The sequence below is a fragment of the Taudactylus pleione genome, unplaced genomic scaffold, assembly GCF_031769625.1.
Source record: "Taudactylus pleione unplaced genomic scaffold, aTauple2 ptg000073l, whole genome shotgun sequence".
Classification (NCBI taxonomy): domain Eukaryota; kingdom Metazoa; phylum Chordata; class Amphibia; order Anura; family Myobatrachidae; genus Taudactylus; species Taudactylus pleione.
The window spans coordinates 7,277,622-7,298,257 of NW_028284475.1; the positions used below are offsets into that span (position 1 = coordinate 7,277,622).

The 20,636-nt window shown below is 47.7% G+C and overlaps 1 protein-coding gene across 1 annotated transcript in view; it reads left to right on the top strand.

Annotated features, from left to right (window-relative positions):
• The window catches only part of HORMAD1 (HORMA domain containing 1), a 50,461-nt gene that overhangs the window by 21,423 nt on the left and 8,402 nt on the right, over positions 1-20,636 (top strand). Inside the window, exons 10-13 of the mRNA XM_088467734.1 lie at positions 4,814-5,055; positions 6,356-6,422; positions 7,353-7,420; positions 12,060-12,140. Of these exons, the coding sequence (XP_088323860.1) occupies positions 4,814-5,055; positions 6,356-6,422; positions 7,353-7,420; positions 12,060-12,140 (458 nt within the window). The remainder of the gene's footprint in view (positions 1-4,813; positions 5,056-6,355; positions 6,423-7,352; positions 7,421-12,059; positions 12,141-20,636) is intronic.

The following is a 20,636-nucleotide window of genomic DNA, read 5'->3' on the forward strand; positions in this document are numbered from 1 at the left end:
TCTTCCCTACTGACCCCTGTTCTTCCCTACTGACTCCTGTTCTTCCCTACTGCCCCTGTTCTTCCCTACTGACCCCTGTTCTTTCCTACTGTCCCTTGTTCTTCCCTTCTGTGCCTTGTTCTTCCATACTGTCCCTTGTTCTTCCCTACTGTCCCGTGTTCTTCCCTACTGTCCCCTGTTCTTCCCTACTGCCCCCTGTTCTTCCCTACTGCCCCCTGTTCTTCCCTACTGTGCCTTGTTCTCCCCTACTGCCCCCTGTTCTTCCCTACTGTCCCTTGTTCTTCCCTACTGTCCCCTGTTCTTCCCTACTGCGCCTGTTCTTCCCTACTGACCCCTGTTCTTTCCTACTGTCCCTTGTTCTTCCCTACTGTCCCTTGTTCTTCCATACTGTCCCTTGTTCTTCCCTACTGTCCCCTGTTCTTCCCTACTGTCCCTTGTTCTCTCCTGCTGTCCCTTGTTCTCCCCTACTGTCCCCTGTTCTTCCCTACTGCCCCCTGTTCTTCCCTACTGCCCCCTGTTCTTCCCTACTGTGCCTTGTTCTCCCTACTGCCCCCTGTTCTTCCCTACTGTCCCTTGTTCTCCCCTACTGTGCCTTGTTCTCCCCTACTGCCCCCTGTTCTTCCCTACTGTCCCTTGTTCTTCCCTACTGTCCCCTGTTCTTCCCTACTGCCCCCTGTTCTTCCCTACTGCCCCCTGTTCTTCCCTACTGTGCCTTGTTCTCCCCTACTGCCCCCTGTTCTTCCCTACTGTCCCTTGTTCTTCCCTACTGTCCCCTGTTCTTCCCTACTGTCCCTTGTTCTTCCCTACTGTCCCTTGTTCTTCCCTACTGCCCCCTGTTCTTCCCTGCTGTGCCTTGTTCTCCCCTACTGTCCCTTGTTCTCCCCTACTGCCCCCTGTTCTTCCCTACTGTCCCTTGTTCTTCCCTACTGTCCCTTGTTCTTCCCTACTGTCCCTTGTTCTTCCCTACTGCCCCCTGTTCTTCCCTACTGTCCCTTGTTCTTCCCTACTGTCCCTTGTTCTTCCCTACTGCCCCCTGTTCTTCCCTACTGTCCCCTGTTCTCCCCTACTGTCCCTTGTTCTCCCCTACTGTCCCCGTTCTCCCCTACTGCCCCCTGTTCTTCCCTACTGTCCCTTGTTCTTCCCTACTGCCCCCTGTTCTCCCCTACTGTCCCTTGTTCTCCCCTACTGCCCCCTGTTCTTCCCTACTGTCCCTTGTTCTTCCCTACTGTCCCTTGTTCTTCCCTACTGTCCCTTGTTCTTCCCTACTGCCCCCTGTTCTTCCCTACTGTCCCTTGTTCTTCCCTACTGTCCCTTGTTCTTCCCTACTGTCCCTTGTTCTTCCCTACTGCCCCCTGTTCTTCCCTGCTGTGCCTTGTTCTCCCCTACTGCCCCCTGTTCTTCCCTACTGCCCCCGTTCTCCCCTACTGCCCCCTGTTCTTCCCTACTGTCCCTTGTTCTTCCCTACTGCCCCCTGTTCTTCCCTACTGTCCCTTGTTCTCCCCTACTGTAAATGCAGTAAACTAATCCATTTGTTAGCAGTATTATTGCACTGCAATATTAACGAAAAGCAAAATGTTATACTTGCTAAACCAGTTGTTCAAAGTGCCCGCCAGAGACGTGCACTTGTGTCATAGCCCGCCAGAGACGTGCACTTGTGTCATAGCCCGCCAGAGACGTGCACTTGTGTCATAGCCCGCCAGAGACGTGCACTTGTGTCATAGCCCGCCAGAGACGTGCACTTGTGTCATAGCCCGCCAGAGACGTGCACTTGTGTCATAGCCCGCCAGAGACGTGCACTTGTGTCATAGCCCGCCAGAGACGTGCACTTGTGTCATAGCCCGCCAGAGACGTGCACTTGTGTCATAGCCCGCCAGAGACGTGCACTTGTGTCATAGCCCGCCAGAGACGTGCACTTGTGTCATAGCCTGCCTTTGGACGGCATTTAAAAAATAATAGATTCTACGTAATGGTCGGGTTCTGCTCAGCTGCAGCAATTGCGGGATTTGTGGGACTATCTTCCGGTGGAACTTGGTAACTGCTTCTGCAAGTAGTGACCAAGAACCTCCAGCTCCCAAGCCCCTAGACAGTCAGCATGACAGACAGCATGCCCAACTGGGAGCTTCTGTGCTAGGAGCATCTGCTTCTGTTCTGGGATAGGAGTTTTGATTCCACTTCAGTGGTTTGAGTGAGGGGAACAGTAGGCCCGGGATACATAACAGTTCTCCTGAAATCCCCAAACAGACCACTATATAGGTAGAAGATATCCACCGTGATACCAGTATACAGTTTGCTAATTTCTTCATAAAATACATTTGTTTGACGTGACCTTGTTCTAAAACCATGGTAGTTTGGGCGCCCTAACGTGGACTTCAGACGAGTTTAGCTGCTTTGCGTGGCTAAACCCCCAGTGCTTTTGGCGCATCAAAAGTAATGGACACCCGATCAGAGCAACAATTGAATTGCTTTGATGGGCGCCCAAAACTATTGAATTCCGGCAAACGCCAGTGTCCACCCATTCTTTTATCTGTAGGTTAGGAATAATTTTTGGGAGGGAACACAGAGCTATTTTCCTATATGTAACACATAGTTCCATATCTAAAGATCATTGGTCACACACACAAGGACTAAAATTTTGGGAAGCCATAAGAGTCTATTTTTCTTACTAATTCCATTTTCATTCATACTTCATATAACTGAGGGGGTGACAAGTGGTGTAAGTATCATTTAATGCGACGTGAGTCATTTTGTGGCAGGTTGGGATCTCTTTGGCCTGTGATTTTTCTCTATCTTTAGAGAGTCGATGAAGAGATCTGGTATCAACCTAATGAGGAAGTTAGAAATGTTTTGTTTTGTTTTTGTCTAGTTTAGAAAAACTACTTTGACTTGGGAGCAGTATAATGTTTTTAGCAAAACTATCCTTGTAACAATGGCATGTTTGTCTATAAAGTGACTACTACTGCTATATTGGTGAAACTTTAGGTCGTATAAGTCGGGTTAGGAGGATTGAATATAAATACTTAAATATTTTAGTGAGGAAGGTTGTCTAGCACAATAATATTTCAAGACAAAGTAGCACCCCTGTGTGATGGCTAAAGGCAGGATAGTAATTTTGGCAGTGTTTATTTCTTCTTCAGGGTCCAAAGGCTCCACAGGGAGACCTTGGGGTGTAGGCGGTGGATCTGGAATCCGGGTACTTATCACTTTCAAAAGGGCCACATATTTCTATTAATTTCAGTAATAAATTAAATCAATACATTTAATCAATGAAAGAGATAGCTATGTGTAATAACATATCAATAGACATTTGCAACAAGCATTACAAGCTAAAATATACTGTATTATACAACAAAGTAGGAATGAGCTGGGGGCTGCAAGTAAAGGCTAGGAGGCCGCATGTTGCCTATCACTGTACTAGAGTGTTATCTTATGGGTTATTATGTGCTTGACCCTGTACAAAAGGTCCAGATGTTAGTGAGTTTGGTTCTTAGTGCCCCATCCATGCCCTCAGCCACAATTGCAATTGAGTAAGCAATCCTGTTGGGTGATGTGGGAATCTTTTAGATAAATAAGGTACTTTGGTTGAGGGATTAGTAGAGAAATGTAAGCCCAATATTATTTAGGTCAGGCGATGGTATTAAGTTGTGCAGCCAGGTATGGTCATAAGCTTATTTGCCGCAATTAAAGTCCACCTAACCATTTTGTTTAAGTGCGGGAAGGAGGGGATTTAATCCTGCCAACTGCAAATTAGCATATTATTTTAAGCCTGTGGTGAACCACCACAATTGGTGTGTAATTTTGGTATAATATAGTGTCAGCCTTCTGAGTAGCCACAGTCTGGGCCTCCGGCATCTCTGGGGAGAGGTGGAAAAAAGTAAGAGTCCAGTACATAATCATTCATTATGCCATTTATAAAGAAATAAATAATGGGAAGAGTAAAGAAATGGTTAAAAGTTACAAATATCTGCCTCTAGCTCAAAAGGTGATAACAATGAAGAGTACAAACAATCAACAAGCAATGCACAGGTTTAAAAAAGTAAATGGGGTGGAATGGAAGTCACAAAGTGTCCCCAACGCGTTTCGTCCCCTGTAGGGACCTACCCTTGAAAAAGTCCCTACAGGGGACGAAACGCGTTGGGTAAAAACTTTGTGACTTCAGTTCCATTCCACCCCATTGACTTTTTTAAACCTGTACATTGCTTGTTGATTGTTTGTACTTTTCATTGTTATCACCTTTTGAGCTACAGTATACCTGTACCACAAGGACCGGTTAGGTGTGTGGACAGGCAATAAAGCCCTTTTGTTTTTTACATATCCGATTTGTCGGCCTGAAGAAGCCATCCTGATCTGCGAAATGCGTTGTGGCTTTGTTATTCCCATGTGATAAAAGTCTGCAGTTTTATTCTGTAGGACCAGTACAGATCCTACAGTTGCTCTTCATAAACTTTAATGAGAATACAGCTCCTTCATGGAAGCCTTTAGATGATCACAGATCTGCTCTTTGAAGGAAAATAGCAGGTTCTACATTGCTCTGCTTGTCCTAGGCTCACCTGGGCATCACATGCTGTTTCTTCAGGTGAGTAAGTGTAAGTCCGTGTCCATTGCTATAGTGTGGCCTATGAACGCAGATAGTACAAGGAAAACATTTTTGTAGAAAAGCTGGTCACATTTCTCAAACAGGAGGTTCAAGACTGACTGTCCTTTAATTAAGTCACTGTAAGTAAGCCGAATATTTTCAACTTGTCCAACCTTGACCAAAAGATGATGTTCTTGAGACCTGTGTCTCATTTTTGTTTTACTTATTTTTATATTGTAGTTACCCCAAAGGACTATCAGCCTCCCGGCTTCAAAGAAGGAAGCTGTGACAACATGATGTTTGAGGGGGAACCAATGTATCTAAACGTAGGTGAGGTGGCTACTCCTTTCCATGTCTTAAAAGTGCGGGTTACCACAGAGAAAGAACGAATGGAGAACATGGGAAAGAGCTTACTGAAGAACAAAAGCCCCACACAAGCAGCCTGCCTGAAAATGGAAGAAGACCAATTTCTGGAGTCTGCTGTAAGTGCAAGGTTAGGTAGAGAGTGATGCAGAAAGTTCCTGAATATAATTAAAGTAAAAATATGCATGCCAGTTAGACAAAGACAGTAGGATCGCAAACCCGATGGAAAAATCCTTCGTAAATATCAGGGTAAATATCAGCAATAAAAAAATATCTGGCAAAATATGTGTTGTCGTTATCTATGTAATCCTAATTATACATTAGTAATAAATGGGTACATTACATATCGATTGCATTTTCCTATCTCCTGGATCTCGGTGTGAGACCGCTGGCCCCACACTGATGCATGTACAGTGTGCAGTAGTGCCCACAATTATGCGTCAGATGTTTTAGGCATCAGGGGAAAATATGTCATGGAGTGTCTGTATGCCCTTTATATTCAGAATTAGGGCTTCATTATAGCAAGACAGTATACCCTTTTTGTTCAGAGTTGAGGCTCCAGCATAGCAAGATAATGAGATTAAAAGATAGTGCCAGAGTTATAGTGAAATACCCTCTGTTTCTACTACTCCCCTGAGTGCCAAGTGGCAGTGAACAGGGGAATGAGAGTACAGGGGGTAACTTCTATCTCTGAAAAGTGCCTGCCCCAACCTGCAATCCCCATGATCCCCTGTTCTCCAGCCTTGCTGAAAGAGAAAGAATAGTAGCGCTGGATCTGCTGTTGGGAAGAAGGAATCGCTGTAAACCCTGATGGTAAGACAGCACAGAGGATGCAGTGTGATAAGTTCTGCAATGAGAGTCCAGCAAATGTGTTTTGATCCTCTAACCTATTATGTAGCTGCACATGGTATAGATCAAATATCCTGTCACTCCACCAGCAATAAATATTCTAGTTTCATTATCAGCTGGACTTATCAGACTGCATCCCTTATGTTCTGTAGATGGTACATAACTCCAGGCATAAATCTGTCTCTCTATAGACTGCAATGAAAGCCATGCACCCCAACAATCCACTGAGCAAATCAACTCTACTCTCTCCTGCAGAGTGGCCTAAATCACAATGTAACAAGCACACCATTTATTTTGTGTTCTCTCCTGCTTTTCATTTATTGAGAAATATGTCAGAATCCCGTTGTGCAATGGACAACATTTAGCAATTGTATTTTAATTCAGCTACACTTTTATTGAAAGCTGCATTTCGGTGATTTAAATACTGAAACCTAGTTATTTTCTTCCTGGTTGCTGCTCAGAAATTAGATTTGTAAAGCTCATTTTGTTCTACTAAACAAAGACAAAAATCAATACAGGACTGAAATCTGTTAAGGAAGAATAACCTGCTGTCTTTTTACCTTCGTGAAGGCTGATTCGCTGTGTGAGCATAACGTTGAATCAGAGAAAAATGACATCGGGTCTTTGAATGTTGATGGTAAGAAATTCTGTTACTTTTCATCAAACTTCATGTGCACACACTGAATAAAGCTATCTTTACTTACTGTACAGCCAGGCGTATACAGCCATATGTATACAATTTCTGGAAATGAACTATCGGCCGGATTCAGCGGAGGACGCAGCTAATGTTTGGACGCAGATTCCCGATGTTCGGGAATCTGCCAATTGCTCGGACCCTTACTGTGCATGTGCAGTCCGGGTCTGCATTGTCACTCACAGTTCGGCAGCAGACTGTCAGTGATTGAGAGTTTGCTGTCGTTTCCTGGTGGGGAGAGGACGGCGATGGCCTCCGTTTCCAAAAACGGAGGCGTGGCGCTGCCGTTGAGGGAAAGTGACAAGGCCATGATCTCCGTCGTCTGACGGAGATTTCCTGGCTTCTTTTTAGCAGCTGCGGCGGCCGGCTTGCGTGGACCCACGGGTCACTTAGCCGGCCGACGGTCTTGCAGATGGTCCAATGTTGCATTCTAGAGAGCAACACCTGTTGCATTACTACATTAGTGGTAATAGCACCTCTGTCCTCAGCTGAATCAGGCCTTATGTTCATGATAAAAATGATAACTTCTTGCAGATCCCCTGTCAGTTTAGAATAGAGGAAGGGTGATTTACAAACCCCAAAAATTCGGACAGTCAATGTAAAATAAAACTTTTTTGCAGCTTTGTAATGTAATGTGAATATGTTTGTGGCATAGTTTAGGTATCAAGTAAATATATATTAATAAATTAAGCTTGCTAAACCTACATTTCTAAGGTTTAAATGCAGTGTGATAAAATACAAGAACCTTTCTCTTGACTAATCAAACTCATCTACCTTTATAATCGGGTGGAAATTTGCTAATCAATGTTGCAGTTTTATTTATCTTCCTTGCTGAGATGTACCCTCACTTTACATTGCTGATATTATTTTCAGAGCTCAGTCTGACTTGCCAGGAGAATGAGAGTCTGTCATCGGATCACAGTAATAAACAGCAGCCACAGGTACGCACCAGTGTTTCTCTCACACTTGTGAACTGCAGAAGTGTAATATCACAGCACAAATGCTCCTTTCTAATGCAATGAGCCCTTGTTTGTTCAAGTACGGATTTACAGGGTAATGCAAACATTTGCCTGGCAAGATGGTGTCGTCTAGACACTGGATCGTGTCCTTATACTTGAAATGAGAAGTACCTTATAATTTCCCCTTTCACTTCCGAGTGCACTTCAACTAATACTATAGAAAGCTTAAAACATATATTTATATTTAATAACTGAGAAAGAGTGATGGTAAACCAGTAGTTTTGTTTCATTGCCACTAGGAAGCAGTAGTAGTAAGTTAAACATTTTTAAAATTATTACCAATTAAATCTTACATGTATGGCAGAGCATCCCCCAACTTGGCACAAATTGCTATTATTGGGTGGTCCTCTAATACCATGAAATGGGCGTGCACTTTGAAATGCGCTTGGCATGTAGGCGCACTTGCGCAACTACGGAAACATTGCGGGTTTGCAGAAATCATCTGTTCCAAAAAGATAGTAATATTTAATACTGAGGAATTTTAATTACATTTACTATATATCCATAAATATGAGGACAGTATGTGTCTGGCCATTTTAATCACATTAATTGGCTGACCTGCACAAAGGGCCTGATTCAGACCCGATTGCTGAGCTGCGAACGCTCGCTAGGGGGCGGTTATCGCACATCTGCGCATGCGTATGTGTAAAAGTACTCATGCGCGGACCAGTCACTGTGGCCGGGAATCGTGCGCTTGTAGTACACAGACTAGACGCTGCTTTGAGTGGCAACGCCGTTTGTGGGTGGTGACAGGGGAAGGTGCTTGTGAACGGGGGGAGTAGTTGTGCGAACGCAGGCGTGTCTGGGCGTCAAAACAGAGTTTAATGGGTGTGCATAATAAAAGTAGCGTCATTGTACACGTCACTTGGTTGTTTTTTAGCCTGAACTGATCGCAGTGCTTGCGGGGGAGTAGGGGCTATCTCAAGTGCTGCGTGCAGCTCCGATGGCTCTCGATGTTACCGATTAATCAGACACTTCCTGGAGATGACGTGGGCCAAGAGAGAAAGGTGGGCGGCTTTATACACCTGCGTACGCTCACTGCCGTCGCCCTCTAAGACATAGAGGGCGTCCTTAAGCCAGACAGTGCGTTTGCAGCTCATCGACCGGGTCTGAATCAGGCCCAGAGCCCTGACTTCAATCCTATTAAACACCTTTGGGGTGAATTGGATCGCTGACCACTAGACAGGTCTTATCTTCCAACATTAGCACCCAAACTCAGTTCTCAACCTCAACAATGTTCTTGTGGCTGATTGGATGCAAGTTCCGGCAGCCATTTTGCAAAATCCAGTGGAAAACCTTCTTGGCCGCATAACCACTTGGCTAAGAATGGCTACCACGGCAGGGGAACAAATGAAACTTCCTGTGCTGTTACACCATCCAGGGGAAACTTTCCAGGTGATTTTCGGACACATGACTCCAGAGAGGTAAGCATTAATCATGGGTGCAGGCTGTGTGGTGTGTTATGTACATTTTCAATACATGTTTCAGTTAGCTGTGGCACCGGAACAGAGGCCCTGATTCAGAGCCGGACGCTCTTTCAGAGCAATCGCTCTGAATCAGGGCCGTCCCTCTCTTTTTTTAGAGCGGCCTCCTGGCCGTTCGCATAGCTGTGGGTCAAGACCATCGCGACCATCGGGCTTGCGACGAGACCCTTGTGGTAGGGTCGCTTCTGCTGCAAGCCCTGGAGTGCTTTTGGCTCTATCACAGCCGAGAGCACTCCCACTGACATCACTTGTGATGTCAGTGGGGCCGGCCCCAGACAGTAGGCGTTCCCATGGGAACGCCTCCGTCTGGCCAGCCACGCCCACCAAAGGGGGCGTGCTGTCACTCACCATCGACAGCTCGCCCCCTTTGTAGCGAGACCCATAGCGACGGCTTGCCCGTCGCTATCCGGGTCTCGCGCATGCGCACGACGGAGCCGGGTCCGTCATGCGCATGTGCACTTGCCCGACATCGGCCCGCTTGCGAGCGCTCAGCGCTCGCGAGCGGGTCTGAATCAGGCCCAGTGTCTGGTAACTGCAGCACCAGAAGAGCTGAATCCCGGTGCTGGGACCGGAGAAATATAGTTTTAAATATAATTAAAATGTTTTAATTTATTCTAGCATGTAATTTTTACAGGTTGGCACTGAGTAGTTAATGTGCAGTGCTACAGCACTGAAAGGGATTTAGGGCCTGATTCAGAGGCGCACGCTATATGCGTGCGCTAGCTTTGAATCAGGGCGTCCCTATTTTTTTTAACTCCGGCCTCCAGGCCGCTCGCACAGCTGTGGGAGCGGCCTGGCGATGGTCACGATTATCGCAACCATCGGCATTGCGAGGAGACCCTTGTGGTAGGGTCTCAGCACTCGCAATGCCAAGTGGACTTCGTGCTCTAATAGAGCCGGAAGTCCACTACTGACATCACGAGTAATGTCAGTAAGGCCGCCCACAAACGGCAGGCGTTCCTTCAGGAACGCCTCCATTTGTCCAGCCACCCCCCCTACCCGCCTACAAAACGGGGCGAGCTGTCGATCAACATCGACAGCCGCCCCGTCTTGTGGCGAGCCCCGGAGCAAGTGAAGTTCTCACTCGCTTCGGGGCTCGCGCACGCCGTGCCTGCGCAATGGCCCACCATCGACCCACTTGCGAGCGGGTCTGAATCAGGCCCTTAGTCCCATAGTGTTCATTCTAGCACCCTGTACCTATCACAACACGTGCAGTTCCTTTTTCCTGCATGGGGTGTCGCTCTCTGCTCTGGTGCTTCTAGCACACTCTGGTCTGTATCTCAGCAGTTTGTTGTATCAGCTGAGTGCAACAGAGAGTGTGCTGTGAAATGACCTTGAATCCAGTTGTGGAAGGCGCTATCTGATTCCTTGCTCATAACTGTGACTGAATTTACAGACATTCTGCAAATTTCTGAATTAATCTTAATTGGTTTAAAGTGGATGTGGACTGGCTAACCTGCTGCTATTTGGCGTGCTTTTACTGTATAACAGGCTCTGAGAGTCTAGTTTGGTGTGCATCCTTATGTACATCTGAGGATTGTAACATGTTACTCCTGAATAACACCATATATGCTGCTTATTCCCAATACTTTCCGTTCAGACATTTTATTGGAGCTAATAAACATCTAGCGGCTATCAGAGACACCTGCTTGTACCCTGTGACTTCCGCATAAGTGCTGAACGCTTATTTGTTCTCTGGTTGTCCTGGGTTGAGTCCAGTGTCCACAAACCTGTCCTCTGCTACCACGGTAAGCTGCTGGTGCGGAATTAGCCGTCACCATCCAGCCCATTCTGTAACAGAAGAAGTCAGAGGTTCCAGGTGCCAGTGTAGAAGCCTGGTGGTGGCAGTTACATTTACTAAGCAGTGTTAGGAGACAGAGTGAAAAGTGATAAGGTACCAGCCAATCAGCTCCTAACTGTCATCTCACAGGCTGTGTTTGAAAAATGACAGTTAGGAGCTGATTGGCTGGCACCTTATCTCCGTTCACTTTATCTCCTAACACAGCTTAGTAAATAGACCCCTTAATAATAGTAGGAGGAGTCAGGAGGGAATCCCTAGACCTCAGGGGTGGTAAAGTTAGCCTGGCCCTGTTGCTCTGGGAAGAGAGATTCTGTACTGGCGGAGTAAGCCTATCCGATCACCTCTTCCCAGGAAAGTGGAGTCCGTTATAGCAGTACAGAGGGACCCGCTCCATATTGATGCCCATGCTTTAGGATGGAATGCTCATCAAGCAACTATGGGTGAAATGCCCAAGTATCTTTATACTTTGGTCCTTGTAGTTTATTAAAGCCATATAATAGTTGTATTAGAAGCACGAATAGTACAGTCAAACTGTATAGTGTATTTCCTAGCAGGGCGTCATTAGTCATCACTGTTCTCTTTGGAAGTGCCATGCTTGTCCCATAAGCTACGGGATGTGCATTTGTGAGCACACATGCTGCCATATACTATAGTGCTGCTGAGCTATTTAGCAGCCTGACTTCTCGCTGTTGTAGAAGACTGAACCCATGGGCGTGAATGCAGCATTACCTCCTGGCTCCATTACAGATAGCTGCATCTCCTCCCACACCCAACGGACAATACCCCAATGGAATCTGATAAATGTTAAATAGCTTTGGGCCAGATTTAGCTAGACACGAGCCGCCATCTGCAGCCTGTATTGCTCATCTATCAGGTCATTACATTAGCTAATTCAGCTCGCACCTCCATAGACTGAGGACTGAAATCAATGAGTAGGAGTTAACGTGCCCAACCCGTTAGCAATTCCGATTGTTAGCTGTTGTCATTTTAGCAGCGGTGATGCCACTGGCAGTGCCCCTGTATTTGCAAGGCTGCCATCGCTGGTATCTTGTTTGCTCTTGTGGTGACAGACGAGTGATCACTGTGCCGTATGTGGAGGGACAAAATGTGGTGATAAATACCTCCCACCTACACTGCTTTAGCATTTGCTAAATATCAAGAGTGTTACACCTAGTATAAAATAAATGTGCACATTTGGTGAGGTTGGTCATTTTGTGTTTGCAAATCACTTCTCTCACTGTCTGATCTAAAAATGAATCTTGTTTCCTTGTTTTAGACTAAGGAGTCACTGGAGGCAAATACGAGCGCAGCCAGCTACGGACGCAAAACCAGGAGTGGGCGCATCATATCAGGCATGGTTAGTCATTCAAATACGGCTATCTTTATTTTATGTGACGTGTACAGTAGGATACATGATTGAGCATTAATGAATAATTAAAGAACAACAGAGCTACTCTGTATTAGCCCACAATTAATAAAAAGCAAGAGCAACAATACGATCACAGACAGCATATATATAATTGGTCACCAGTCACTGAATAGGATCAGTTCAGTATTCCATAGATAAACACAGTATATACCACACGGTAAGGGAAATATACACTGCAGCTCAGTCAGTGTATCAGTATGCGCGCAGGTGCGCACCACGGCAGCGGCAGGGCTCGTTAATGTGGGACTGTTGGTGACATTTAGAGCTGCGCATTTTATTTGATAGATTAGAGGTTCACTACAAGAATACAACTTATCCAACCAAGCACACACATAACATACACACATGGATTACCATTGATATTGCAATGGCCATTGGAGCACAGATATTAATTAACAAATATGGTGATAATAAACCTGATGGAATGTATGGTACATACTAAAATACTGTGATTGAACGGATCCACAACTTTATATCCACAACTTTATATCCACCCTGCCCCCAACGAGACAGTAAGCGCAATTGATGCAATTAAAGGCAAGCACAAGTATTGATAGTACAGTTATTTAAATGATCTATCATCATTTATATGTTAGCTGTTCTGTATGTAGCACACACATTAATCAGTGCATTACAGAGACTATGGGCCTGATTCAGACCCACTCGCGAGCGGCTGTCCGCTCGCAAGTGGGTCGATGTTATGCACTGAGCATGCGCACGACGGAGGGAGCTCCGTCGTGCGCATGCGCCAGACGCGACGAGCGAAGGAAAGTCCTTCGCTCGTTGTGTCCGATCAAAGGGGGCGTGCTGTCAATGTTGATTGACAGCACGCCCCCTTTGGTGGGCGTGCCGGGGGCGTGCCTCCCTGACGGGGGCGTTCCCACGGGAACGCCTCCCGTCAGAAGCCGGCCCACTGACATCACTAGTGATGTCAGTGGGAGTGATTTTGGCTCTGATAGAGCCAAAATCACTCCGGAGCTTGCGGTTGAAAACCTCAACCGCAGGCTCCGGCTCGCAATTTCGATGGTCGCGATGGTCTCGACCATCGCGGCCATCAAAAAGCACGCTCGTATAGCCTGTGGGTGGTGACCCACAGCTATACGAGCGTCCAGGAGGACGCTCCATGAAAATGGAGCCCGGCCCTCATTCAGAGCGTGCGCTCTGCTCAGAGCGTACGGCTCTGAATGAGGGCCTATATCAGTCACTCATCTCAGTCCCTCTCCCGGTGGAGCTTGCGATCTATGGGCCTCATTCAGACCCACTCGCAAGCGGCTGTCCGCTCGCAAGTGGGTCGATGGTGTGCACGGCGCATGCGCACGACGGAGGGAGCTCCGTCGTGCGCATGCGCCAGACGCGACGAGCGAAGGACTTTCCTTCGCTCGTTGTGTCTGATCAAAGGGGGCGTGCTGTCGATGTTGATTGACAGCATGCCCCCTTTGGTGGGCGTGCCTGCCAGACGGAGGCGTTCCCAAGGGAATGCCTACCGTCAGAAGCCGGCCCCACTGACATCACTAGTGATGTCAGTGGGAGTGATTTTGGCTCTGATAGAGCCAAAATCACTCCAGGGCTTGTGGTCGAAAACCCCGACCACAGGCTTCTGGTCGCACTGGCGATGGTCGCGATGGTCAAGACCATCGCGACCATCATCCTGCACGCTCGTATGTGCTGTGGGTGGTGACCCACAGCTATACGAGCGTCCAGGAGGACGCTCCATTTTTATGGAGGACGGCCCTCATTCAGAGCGAGCGCTCTGCTCAGAGCGTCCGGCTCTGGATGAGGGCCTATATTCACTATCACATGAACACACACTAGTGTTAATTTTTTACCTGACATTATGAACAAGTAAAAACATAAAAAGATGACCGTTATCATCCTGCCAGACTGGCGCTACATCCTTCATCCTGCATGACAGACAAACATAAGATAGATGGACGGCTGTTGTGCACCATTAAGGAACAGAGGTGAACCAGCACTGATAGGACAAGACCCCTGCCAATAAATACGGGACTAACCACAGAGAAATAAAGCCCAGCTCCAGTACTTCCCTGCAGATAGATAGAGGAGAGTAGAACTGCATGTCCCTTTCAGCTGGGTTCTTCCTGTGAGGAGAAGGACGCCAAGGAGGAGCTGCTGGCTCTCCCCAAAGTCAGGCACCCGTCTCTGAGGAAGATCATCTAGGTGCCAGTCTGTGCCTATTTCAGGGGTGCCACAGCTGGAACTCCCACCTGTCTGTAGTACTAGGCACTGCACCCTCACGTAGAGGACAGGTCACAGTTCCAGGAGTTGACCACAATTTTCCCCTCTATCGCAGAGAAGAGGGAGGAGATGTGCAGCCGTGTAGGGGGGTCCAGTCGGAGGTTCCGCAACAGCTACACTGTACCCCACTTCAACTATCATACAACCACAGAAACTGTGCGGGTGCCTGCAATTATACGTTAAGGGGTTAATCAAGTAACATAAAAGAGAACTAACACACTAATCAATGCTACCATCAGATAGTAGTACAATGCCACACAGGTGGGCTACTAACACAATATGAGCTCTCAGTAGAGGGGGGAGAGCCTTCAGTCTTTGTGCAGAATTTGAACTGAGCGCCAAATCCTATTCTACTGTATATACCCCATAGGATATAGGAGAAATGTTGTTTCTGCAATGTTTCTCATTTGTACTGGTGCCTGAACCCACCACTCAGCACAATGCAGATACATACTGTACATTACAGGTTTTGCAAGTTCCTCATGCAGAGTTGAAGGTATTTGCACCTTAGCAGGAATAGGAGCATGACTATACCCAGTCCGATGCATCTCACAGTCCTTTCAGTTCTACAGCACTAAAGTGCCAGGTATAAGTCAGGAGCAGCAGGTGTGAGGAGGAGGAGTGCCGAGATGGGGCTTGTCCGCGGTAGTAGTCGTAAATCGCATTTCCCAATTCCTACACAATCCACAAGAGAGAATGGTGTAAGGACCGTCCGTGCTATTAATAAATGCGAGCCACATGTACCATGTAGAATATAATTAAATATAAAATACAAATTCAATTCAATTAAAGGAAATTGAATTTTATACAAACATCCGTTACTTTCCTCTTTGAAAATCCTTTCCTGTCGCAGTCCAAGTGGGAATATAGATCTATAGATGGTAAGGTCTCACGAGCAGGACCCTCTTCCTTTCTGTTCACTTCCCTTCCTTACCTACTGTACGCCATCATCTCCTCCCCCTTCGTACACATAACTTGGCATCTTGGCATTAGGATTTTCTATTTCAAGGACTTTTCTTTCATCCAAATGTGACGGCATGGCTGCTTCTTAGCTTTGTTTTAGCAAGACACTGGGAGGCGTATGGACCATTTGTAGTCAGTAAGTAGGCCATGTTTATCACATGCCTTGTGGTGTTGCTTATGTCACTCAAGGGTACTAGTGATAACTTGATAAATTGAACACGGGCCTATGACTGTCATGTATTTAGAATTTATTGTAATAATGTTTTGAGTGAACCTTTCAATAAACATATTTACAAAAAACCTCTGTGTACCTTTCTCGTGCCTTCTATATAAGTATATTGGGGCCCATTTATTAAGGATCGCATTTTGCAATGCGATCAGGGCATGCAGTACCGCCCATGATCGCATTGCAAAATGCGATCATACCGGCCGAATGTATGACCCGGCACACGCAGGGAGACGGGCTCCGAAAAGAGCCCGTCCCTGCGATGTTGCCGGAGCGCATTCCGGGCTGCTGCGCATGTGCAGTCCTGCGGACTGCACATGAGCGGCGCCCATTGTCGGCGGAGGGATCTTCCAGATCCCTCCGCCGGCTGAAATGTGGTAAGTGCCCATAGGACACAGCGGCTAACGCTATCTTCAGATGGCGTTAGCTGCTAGGGCCAATATCGGGAATGTTTCGCATTCCCGATATTGATACATTTGGCAGCATCGCATCCCCCATAGAAACCTATGGGGGAGGCGGCTGCCGGCGGCAATGGAGGGATCGCAGCAGGTATCGGAGATCATCCTATATATAGGTATCGGAGATACCTGCTGCCGTCCCTCCATCATACATTCGAGGGATACTAAGTATTTGAGGTAAACCCCCGAAAACAGGTGTTTTCGGGGAATTTACCTCAAATGCACTTTGATAAATGGGCCCCATTGTATGTTTGTATATAGTAGAGTAACTTGAATTATAATGTTGCTGCAATCCAGCCGCAGAAGAAATCTAAACTACCTCTAAACTGATCTGTTCTAGATCATAATATCTATTGTATGTTTGGTCTTATTTACTAAAGATATACCAATATATAAATATTTATACCACGCTGATAGACCTATTTGTTGTATTTGTCACCTGTTTTCAGTCTATATACTCTCTGTGCCTGATTCAGCAGCGTACGCAATAGCGATGACCATTGTTTGCCATTGCGGATGCGTACAAGCCGCACTGTGCCTGCACAGCGATCGCATTGCAATTATGGGCGCACAAAGGAATGCATCGCAGAGTGAGTGGCGGGCTGTCAGCGTTTGGGGGTGGTGACGGAGGTGTGGTCAGAAAAACGCAGGCGTGTCTGTCCTTTTGTACGCCATTTCATGGGCGTGCATAAATTAGCCACAGCGATTGCATACGCAGCTTGTGTACTCACTGCGTGCGAGGAGACGTGCAGTGTCTTTGGATGGTCAGACCTGCTGTAAATGTGCGTGATGGGCCTATGTGCGTCGATGGTACCGATGTATACGCAGAAAAGCAAGGTTGTACGGATATGAGAATGCAGCAGTGGGCATCCCTATGCCGGGTGAGCTTTGGCAGGCAGTAGCATATTTTCGCAGCTGCTTCCTGTACAAATTTGCAGCTGCGATCGTAGTTACGTATGCTGCTGAATCAGGCCAGAGATAAGTACATTTTCCCCATCCCTAGACTTTGTCATAGACACAGATAGGGTTAAATGAGACCAATTAGAAATATGCTGAAATAGACTATGTATTGTTCATTGTTTTAAAATTTTTATACCGAAGTTTCGGGTCTGACCCGCAGGTTGGAACAGGGGGCTCGACCCAGATCCGCTCGCCAGATGCGTACGCTCACTGGGTGCATATGCAAATTTGGCTAGGTGAAGGCAAGGCAGGCGATCGCACGGCACGGCATAAGCACGCTCACTATGTCTTGGCATGCAAACGCTTTGTGTATGCAGACGCCGACCAGCCTGTCTTAAGAAGCTCACTTGCGCACGTCATCTCAAGGAAGTGTATGTAAGCATCGGTACCATCGTGCAGTGACCCGGCTCCTCCGGCATTGAAGTGGACGCTTGGAGATGACGTCGGCCAGCATGCGGCATGATCCGGGTCATCGTGACTTGGATTGCGCCGTTTACACTGCAGGGTGGCACACAGGAATGACACGTGGCCAACCCTGCAAAATACCCCAGTTGAATCTCCGGGTCCCTGGACTCGGGTGGATCCATTTACACCGACAAAAATCCCGGGTTGATGCGCATAACCCGGGATTTTTAGCTCGGTGTAAAAGGTGTATTACAGCGTTCACAAGCGACTTAGGGGGGAATTCAATTAGACACGTTAAGTTAATGGGTGCTAATTAAACGCCGATTCCTATTCAATTAGCCTCACTTATCGTTGATTTCTGCAGAGAAATCTCTGATAAATCTTCAGTCATCGGGTGATAACAGCCAGTTAACGCACAAATCTGTGAACTTTTAACGGATTATGGGCCTGATTCAGAGCCGCTCGCTCTGTCAGAGCGCTCACTCTGAATCAGGGCCGGGCTTTTTTTTTTTTTGGAGCGGCCTCTTAGCCGCTCGCATAGCTGTGGGAGACCACATGGCCATGATGATGATGATGATGGTCGCGATGGTCAAGACCATCGCGACCATCAGGCTTGCGACGAGACCCTTGTGGTAGGGTCTCGTTCATCGCAAGCCCCAGAGAGCTTTTGGCTCTCACAGAGCCGGAAGCTCTCCACTGACATCACTTGTGATGTCAGTGGGGCCGCCCCCAAACGGCAGGCGTTCTCATGGGAACGCCTACGTTTGGGCAGCCACCCCCCCGGCCCGCCCACCAAAGGGGGCGAGCTGTCACTCAACATCGACAGCTCGCCCCCTTTGGTGTGAGACCCGGAGCGACGGATTGCCCGTCGCTAGCCGGGTCTCGCGCATGCGCACGACGGAGCCAGCTCCGTCATGCGCATGCGCTGTGGGCCACCATTGACCCGGTTCCGAGCGCTCAGCGCTTGCGACCGGGTCTGAATCAGGCCCTCTGTGTGTTAATGCCTGTTAATACATTCATTTAACGGGCAGTAACAAAGGTATCAGGTGAAAAAGGGAGCCTAATTGAATAGCTACCTCCCTTTTCACCCATAATAACTTATCACTTGTAATTGAATTCCCCCCTTAAGGTGCCCACACACATACCAATCTGCACACGATCCCACGATGTGTGCAATTTCCCCTGAACTCTCCCCCGGCAGCTCCTACACACGATTTGGAGTAAAAAGCATCCAATCTGACTTACGATCTATCGCGCATCTTAACTTTTTTTTTTTTTCCCAGTGCATTTTGTCCCAGATTGTCAGATCTGCCCTACTGCACGGCAGATCTGATGATGCGATGTGCGACCAGCGGGGACGCGCATCGCATCGTGATCGTGAGTTAGGACTCATGATTTCCTCACGATTTGGCCATATTTTACACGATCTGTCGTCACGATTCGTCGGAATCGGCCAGATCGTGTAAAATATCGCTATGTGTGTGGGCACTTTTAGAGTCATATGCATTTTGGTCGCTTTTCACTTATGGCAGAATGAGCGTCACTGAATGGCAATGTGGCATTAGTACGTAGGATAAGCGTGTCGTGTTGCGGGCTATTGAGAGACGAGCGTTTGCAGAGGTCCATCCGAGTTTGCACCATAGGTATGATGACAGCTGCTCTGAGAAGCGGACAGCTGGGGGCGATGTGCGGCTGCATAGATACCGCAGACTCAGGATACAGGTGGATGTTCGCATGGATTTCCAATTGCAGGATGCGGACGAAATTGTGACCGCTTTACGTGCAATCCAGAACCAGGCCCTACGAGTGCTACTGTCATTTATTTAAGTAAAATATGCTTTAGTAAATAAATGGAATCAATTATTTCTATGAGGTTTCAAAACTATAAAAGCACTGTAAGCGAGAAGTTCACTGGAATCTATTAGATGGGTATAGATGGGTATATTTATAACATGGGCCCTGATTCAGAGCCGGACGCTCTGACCAGAGCGCTCGCTCTGAATCAGGGCCCACCTCCATAATTATGGAGCGTCCTCCTGGACGCTCGTATAGCTGTGGGTGACCACCCACAGCCTATACGAGCGTGCAGGTTGATGGTCGCGATGGTCTTGACCATCGCGACCATCGCCACTGCGAGCCGAAGCCTGCGGTTGAGTTTCTCAACCGCAAGGCCCGGAGTGATTTTGGCTCTATCAGAGCCAAAATCACTCCCACTGACATCACTAGTGATGTCAGTGGGGCCGGCTTCTGACGGTAGGCGTTCCCTTGGGAACGCCCCCGTCTGGGAGGCATGCCCACCAAAGGGGGCGTGCTGTCAATCAACATCGACAGCACGCCCCCTTTGATCAGACACAACGAGCGAAGGAAAGTCCTTCGCTCGTCGTGTCTCGCGCAGGCGCACGACGGAGCTCCTTCCGTCGTGCGCATGCGCAGTGCACACCATCGACCCACTTGCGAGCGGACAGCCGCTCGCGAGTGGGTCTGAATCAGGCCCATGGTGTCTAGCCTCGATGAAAAGATTACTTGAAAAAGGTGCATGGTTCACCCTACAGGGCTGCAGAGTTAATTGGCATTGCTATACTAATTCAGGAAATGATTGTACCAATTATAACCTTTATCAAAGCTATGTAAATCATTTACATGTTTTTTTTTACTATCTTTTTTGTTTGGCGTTCTCTGTGCTAATATTTCATGACTGTAACGTCAGTAACTTGTTACACAGTTTCCTGAGCAGTTATAGCAGCTGACACTTGTGTAGAGAACCATATCGGCTGCCTTAACTAACATAGGGCCTGATTCAGACCCGGTCGCAAGCGCTGTGCGCTCGCAACCGGGTCGATGGTGGGCCAGTGCGCATGCGCACGACGGAGCCGGCTCTGTCGTGTGCATGCGTGAGACCCGGATAGCGACGGGCACTCCGTCGCTCTGGGTCTCGCAACACAGGGGGCGAGCCGTCGATGTTGAGTGACAGCTCGCCCCCTTTGGTGGGCGGGCCGGGGGGGTGGCTGCCCAAACGGAGGCGTTCCCATGTGAACGCCTCCATTTGGGGGCGGCCCCACTGACATCACGAGTGATGTCAGTGGGAGAGATTTCGGCTCTGTTTGAGCCGAAATCTCTCTGGGGCTTGCGGCAACGAGACCCTACCACAAGGGTCTC